The sequence below is a fragment of the Haemaphysalis longicornis genome, unplaced genomic scaffold (assembly GCF_048455015.1).
Source record: "Haemaphysalis longicornis isolate Haplotype H1 unplaced genomic scaffold, Haemaphysalis longicornis Haplotype H1 scaffold_7, whole genome shotgun sequence".
Classification (NCBI taxonomy): Eukaryota; Metazoa; Arthropoda; class Arachnida; order Ixodida; family Ixodidae; genus Haemaphysalis; species Haemaphysalis longicornis.
In genome coordinates, this window is record NW_027526422.1 from 130,113,817 (window position 1) to 130,121,200 (window position 7,384).

General features: G+C 44.3%; 1 protein-coding gene across 1 annotated transcript; it reads left to right on the plus strand.

Annotated features, from left to right (window-relative positions):
- Window positions 1-1,720: 1,720 nt before the first annotated feature.
- LOC144145124 (uncharacterized) lies at window positions 1,721-5,330 on the plus strand. Its single transcript, XM_077676630.1, has 2 exons — window positions 1,721-3,077; window positions 4,505-5,330. The coding sequence occupies exons 1-2, from the start codon at window positions 2,177-2,179 to the stop codon at window positions 4,744-4,746; spliced, it is 1,143 nt and encodes a 380-aa protein (XP_077532756.1). The 5' UTR covers window positions 1,721-2,176; the 3' UTR covers window positions 4,747-5,330.
- The last annotated feature ends 2,054 nt before the right edge of the window (window positions 5,331-7,384 follow it).

The window sequence follows — 7,384 nt, forward strand, 5'->3', positions numbered from 1 at the left end:
CAAGCGCTGAGTACAAAAACACACGCATAAATATCCATTCTATCGCAACGACATGGCAGATACCACAGCTGCAAAACAGCCACGTGTACAAAACAGATTAAAACGCGCCGGTGGGAGTCATCGAAACAAGCAAAAAGGAAAATAAGACAAAACGATAAGTCATGTAAAAGCGCACAATTGGCTCCCCAAATAAGTAATCTCATTTTCTGACAATAGAAGAGACAGGGCACTTATGCGCTTATCTCCTTCGCTTGCTATTACAGCTGCCTCGACAATCTCTCGGGTAAGTGCATGACAATGACGGCTGAAAAACAAGACACTCGTCAAGCAGCGGCGTTTAACAGGCCTGGTCACACGAAGGACAATGCCGGCTGAGATTCCCCTCCAAACCGCTCCGGTCATCCTCCCGCAACCTGTCATTCAGACAGCGGCCCGACTTCCCTACATAAGTCTTACCCCATGAAAGGGAGTTTTTGTAGATAACGCCTTCCACACAATAAACAAATCTTGTGCGGTGATTTGCGAGGCAAAAACTATCCGCGTTAAAATTGGGCCTATTTATTTTACACAGCCTGGACAACTTTTTCGCCGCAGATAACGACCTGAAGATTCACACACTGGACAACTTTGTTCAATTTGTGTGGCACTCCAAGGATGTACGGAATAACAACAATTTTCGTTTTTGTTATGACTTGTCACTTTTTTCTTTGTTAGTGTTCTTAATAGACTCTAGCATTCTTTCAGCAACGGCACTGAACGCAAACACGTCTTTTTCGTGCTGTGTAGCTTATGTAGTACGAACTAGCCCGAACCCTCACGCTTTTAGTGGATAGTGCTCGTACCTCATCTCACAATTGCCCCATGGAGTTATATCGCATTCTGCTTATTTTTCATGTAGGTATAAAATCAAAATGAATGAGGATTAGGTCACCAAGGTTATTATTAGGCTATATTTTATGCGGCTACAAGGACGGTATGGTTGATGTGGTAGGCAGGTATGAACTGCGCACTTCCAAAATCAGTTCTCGTGGCCAAGGTTACTCTTCTTGCGTGCCACCAAATTTTGCCGTTGGTAGACAATTTACGGTAGGATTATCACCACCTGAATGTCTTCTAACTTTTTAACTGTTATTTACTTCGAATAAACCCCAATAGGCGGCCAACAAGGTTTACTAACGCAAGTGTGCACCAGCAAATACACTATTATGTCCCCTGGAGTGTGGAAGAGACCTGCTTGATTTTAGGTTGCAACATTTCCGTACGAAAATGTTCATAACCGAATGGCATCACAAACATTACCCATCTATAACTAGAAGCTTAGAAGTGCTTTCTTAAATGTCGCGTTGTCTTTTGTGAACTAAATATGCTGGCGAGGTCTCGTTGCGTCCAGGCAGAGATGTCTCAAGAACACGTCGTGAAATATTTTGGGCCACGAATGTGAGTGTTTCAAGAGTAGACTGCTACCTGCCGCGGTGGCTCAGTGGCTAAGGCGTTGCGCTACTGAGCACGAGGTTGCGCGATCAATTCGCGGCCGCGGCAGCTGCTTTTCTGATGGAGGCGAAAAGCAAAAACGCCCATGCGTACAAGATTTCGGAGCACGTAAAGATCCCAAGGTGGTCAAAATGGTCCCAGAGCCCTCCATTACGGCGCACCTCATCGCCTGCGTTGCGTCGGTGCGTTAAACCCTACAATCAAGAGTAGACTGCTCATCTCCCGGGAGCTATTACTCATTGATAGAAGCTGCAGCTGCCTACAGCATCTTGGCAATCTTATTATCTTCAACTTTTTAAGAACTGCTAGCGCCCGCATGATCACGCAAAAAGGGGAAGTTTTTTTCCAGCGGTTTGCGACTACAACTTTCGGCACAACCTGCAATGATTTTCTAAAAGCGATCGCTTATTAATTTTTTCTCATGGCCTAACAACGTTGTGCAGCTCTAACTCTTTTGTGTTCTTTTCTAGGAACGGGGGTCGGAGCGTCGACCGTCGCCTTCACGGTGTTCACCTTGCTCTACTTCGACAAGTATAGGGCTACAGCCAACGCCTTCAAGTTTGTCGGCTGGTCCGCATCGGGAGTCGTGGGACCACTTGTTCTATCCTCGTTAGCCTCAACCTATGGACTTGAAGGAACGCTGTTACTGAGCGCCAGCATAGCGCTGCATGCCTTGCCGCTTGTAATGCTCGTCCAGTCGCCCCGACCTTTGATACTCAACTCCCTTCAATGCAAGTCAGTAAAATATGACACAAGAAGCAGCCAAAACGTAACTGTGGATGAAGAAAAAAGTGACCTACAGCGAAGCGTCACCAAATCGTCATTTTCGGCTGACAACCGACACCGGTCGCCTTCACTTGATGCCGAATTTAGGAAAGGATTAGATACCGTCTATACCTTAACCACGGTGTATTCTATTAGCCCAGTCTGTGATACAACAGCAGTGTCGACGTCATTGCCATCATGCCTGTGCGCAAAAGGGAGCTGCATTTGTGTCGCTTCGAGAGCTACACACAAGGACTCTAAAGTATTTTGCATGCATAACACATTTCTCACAATGCAAGATCAGTGCCAACAAAAAACGCCCACCAAGCAGTCGACGTTGATGGAAAATCTTTCTGGACAGTTGACACTTTTTCGAGATCCGGTGTTTTACATTCTGCTCACCGCATTCGCTTTATGCGAGTGCACGGTTTCTATGCACACAACCACCACCGTGGACTACGGCCGAGATAAAGGCATCGCTCTCGAACACGCGACATTGGTCATCACCTACAGCTCTGTCGGCCAGATTTTAGGAAGGACCCTGCTTCCGTTCGCTTCAGACAAAGTTGCCAACGGGAGGTGCAAATTTGCCGTTGCGTGTTATTGTAGTGCCGCCGTATTGTACGGAATACTGTCAGCTTCAACGTCCCTCCCAGTGTTTGTGGCATTGAACGTGACGCTTGGCCTCTTGGAAGGATTCGTCACGTGCATCCGAAGTGTCCTTGTGAGCGAGTACTTGGGAATCGACCGGCTCCCGGCGTTCTTCGGCTTCCAGGGCATAGCACTTCTGCCGCTTTGCTTGAGCGAACCTGCAATCATTGGTAGGGAACCTTTGCAAAATACCTCCTGTATATAACGTTCTAACAAAGTAGTCAATGTTGAGCGTCATAACATCCAGATTTGTACTTCGAGTTCTGGGAACAGTTTTGCCAAAGCGAAGAGAAGAGCAGATAACTGCAATATTACGGCACACATTACATATCTCGAAAAAGCCTGAAATACTTTCAGTCCCCATATTATTCCTGGTTTCATAGTGCAAAATTGTCCTAGATACATTTAAATTAAATTTCAGCTACGTTCTGGTACTGCAATGTAGTACGCACCCGCAAGAAATTTACACGTTAGAAAAACCCGCGTATACTGCTCCTACACGTATCAATGCAATGGATAAATGTGTTCGCTACTTCATTAGATTGTGCAGTGCATAGAAATACCTAAAAACATCACCCTGAGGCAGCAAAAGATTTCTAATCAGACACAAAAACAAAATAACCGCATAGCGGGTCTTTTTCATTTACACATCCATAACTATCACATTTGTACACCCCTTCATTGAAGCCTTCTTTATGATTCACCCAGCTTGCATGTGTGTATGGTTTGGATATTGTTACAAATGAGAGATGTTAATTACGCTGTAATGTATATACAGTGGGTGTAAAGAATACTTCAAAGGCTCTGATATAAAATACATGCTTGTTTTATCGAAAGATGCGGTGTTTCATAGTTTTTGCAGAGCCGCGTGAATATCATTCTTTCCATAACCTTACAAAGGCAACTTCCCACGCAATTGGACGGTATGATGAAAGGTCAAGCGGAGATTTGCCAGGCTTGAGTAAAGGGCCCAGACGGCCTTTTTCCCACTCCGGTGGAACGACGCCATCCGTACACGTCATGTTAAAGATGTCCAAAAGCGTTTGACGTGCTTGAGGGCCAAGGTGGCATAGTGTGGAGTAGGAGACCCCATCGGGACCTGGTGATGAGCTACGCCTGCAGGATGCCAGAGCTGCCTCTAACTCTTCCATGGAAAAGAGCACATTCATGCGTTGATCGCGTGGGGTGGGGACTTTGGGGACTTAAACGGGTCCTTGAAGGTCGGATGCCATCAGTTCTAGCGGCAACCCTCGCGCAGAAATCTTCTGCGACCTCCAGCTCTGTACGGTTTTCACGATGTGCCAAAGCCTTGAATGGGTAGCGCTGGTGCACAAGTGTCGCAAGGCCACGCACTACCCTCCATACAGAAGACAAAGGTTTCCGAGGGTCGAAGGACTCGCAGAATGATGTCCGCCGCCGTGCCTGGACCTGAGCGATGCGGCGCTGCATTTTGTTTTGTAGGCTTCTAGGAAGTCTAAAACAGTTGTAACACCCACCCCCAAATTCACAACAAACCCGTACGACTCGCATTCCTATCATTTATGGTAGGCTTAATCTGTGGTGATCTGATAACAAGTCCATCGTATTTTTCCCGCAGGGTTTTTCAGGGACAGCCTTGGTTCCTACGACAACTTCTACCGGATGCTAGGCGGGGTTCATCTCTTCATGGCAACGCTCCTCTTCATACTTCTGTGGCGAGGCAGCATGAGGCTGAAAAAATTTAAATTGCCGAAAATGGATCACCCGTCTCCGTGGAAGTCTCTGTGTGCCTCGGCGAAACTCTCGATTTTTAAAGTAACCGTTATAAACTCCCGAATGTCAATAGCATCAGCACGTTGAAAACTAGATGCAATTACCAAGAGTTCATTCAGTCAAGCTTTACTCATTGACGAATTGTGGAGCGCAATTAAAGTTCATTACATGTGCATCGTGTAATTATATTTTCCCAATCATCTCATTTGTTTAAGTGTTAATGTGTGCCGTCGTGTATAGTTAGAAGAATGTTGCAAAGACATGTACTTCTGATGTTTTGTACTATATTACCAGTGGTATTTCTATGAAACTGCATTTAACTTGGTCGTATCCAAAGCTGCCAAGCCAATTTACCCGCTAAAAAAATGTTGAAGCGATAAAATATTATTTTCAAATCTTTTTACGCTGGTGTAATCGTGCATAAGGACAACATATGTGCAACTTGAGTGTACCCTTCCTTATATTCTGATGTCAATCTGGCATTTTGGAGAACAGTACAAATACTCCAGGGTGGTGGATGGTGTTGTCAATTATATGGCCTAAACGCGAGTATATTCACCCGACTGTGATGTTCACTACTCATACCTTACGGCGCACTTTAAAGAACCCGAGTTTGTTAAAATTTTCCTGTAGCTGTTCATCATGGCGCACCACACCAGCCAGTTGTAGCTTCGGAGCATAAGACACGAGAAGATTTTATTCTTTAAATATTTACCATACCACCCCAGAACGAGAATGTACTCAATAAGGGTACCGCCACACTACTAAACAAATAATTTGTAGCTGGACAAACAGAAGATGTGTCCAAACGCTTGCAACTTTTCCCGGTTTATCAGCAAACACGGTTTATCGTAAAAAAACGTTTCACAACTGCCAGAGGTTGCAAAAATGCATGTGAAATTATTTCCGTACTTTATTATCAGTTGTAGCACTGCTTCTCTGCGGTTTTTTAGTCGCTGCGTTCTCAATCATGTGTGTAACAAATTCGTTTTTAACATGCCATGCAAAGTGGGCTTTACTTGCTGATCGCATTATTACATTATCAATACTATATCATTTGTCTGAGTAGTTCATCAACCCACAAAGCCACTGAGTTTAGGGATTCGAATGGATGCGTAGTCAAGCATCATACGATTGATGCTTCTTTTTGTGCACATTCCTTTTCTGGTTTATTGATTTTACGAGCCCTTATATAATCCACGAACTTTTTCATGCAATGGGTCCCAGAAATCCATCTTTTCATTGAGCCTATCTTTTTATGCTGGAGAATGATTTCAACAAACAGTTTAATATCAAGATTGTAGACAGAGCACACACTCTCAGTTCAGCTTTATGTATAAAATGAGCAACCAGGTCATTATAATGCACAAAATAAGACTGCGTTTATGTAGTTAGATGCAGGTATTAAGCCAATTAGAAGCACGTATTTAGCAGTATCATACCAAATTGTTCAATGGACGAATTGTGAAAACTGACTTTCGTGACAACATGATCTCAGGTATGGATTTTTGTTGAATAAATGGTAATAGCAACTTTGAACATTTGCAGTAAAGTTTGTGCATTAACATGTGAATGTAAAATTGCGTCATTTTGGGAATTCATTGTGTTCATGTCGCCTAATAAATGCATTGCATATTTTGACTGACCTGCCTGTTTGGAATTTTGTTAAGCTCTCAGAAAGTTATTTTTGGTTGTGTAGTCGAGGTTTGTATGCTACAAAGATAAAAAACAGATTTTACCTTATCCGCAAATACGCCAGTTTTGTTTCTGTATCGCGGAATTTGAATCAGAAACAACCCACACCATTACGGTAGCACATATTATCATAGCGGACTCCGTAATTTCAGAATAAAATTCTATAAAAGGATGAACCCTGCTTGGTTAGACAGTTTACTGAAATTACCCAGCACGCTCCATTTTTGCAGCGGCAGCGGTTAGGTACAACATACCAAGAAGCTGATTCCTAAGATGCCCTAGTTGGTCCGCAGAAAACGTCATACCTAAAGATCTTGTGGGCTGAGGTATAAGTCATCTTGAGACAGTGTTTCGCTAGTGATTTGCTAGACTGTTTTTTTTCTAATGTTTTGCTAGCATCGGGGATATTGCTGCCAAACTTGCGAGGACCAACCAGAACCACGTATTACTTCAACAGTTGCATTTCCGAAGGCTGCATTTCCGAAGGCACTGCGATCCAGAAGAGCCTTTCGAAGGGAGAATACCGAGTCGGACTGGGCTACTTTGCAACAACGAGCCCCTGGATGTCATATTCCCTCCCTGAATTCTATCCCTATATGCACAAGGAACCCATAGAGGTAAAGAGGCACAGAAAATCACCAACCCACACTGCCCACAGTGTGGTGTTCCTTATATTTGTTTTAAATTCCTGTTAAGAAATATCACTTGTTCGAAATTGTTCCGTAACCACCCGCTCTGACGCACCTGACGCCTGCTCTGACGCACTCTGACGCCCTGCGGTTGCTTCCGCCCGTAACGGGCAATCTTTTTCTAGCTAGTATTTCCTCCTGGAAGTTACGTACGCGTTCGTTGTTGGTAAAAATAGACACCTGGAGAGACTAATTACTGCACGTCCCGGCAGCTTCGTTGCAACTGCGGCAAACTATCCATACAATCTGGGAGTCGGATCGTTGAAGGCTTGTGTGGTTGAAAGAGTAAGGAAGATGTCCACTTCCTCGAGCAGCTGTTTTTTTTTTTTTTTTTGGGGGGG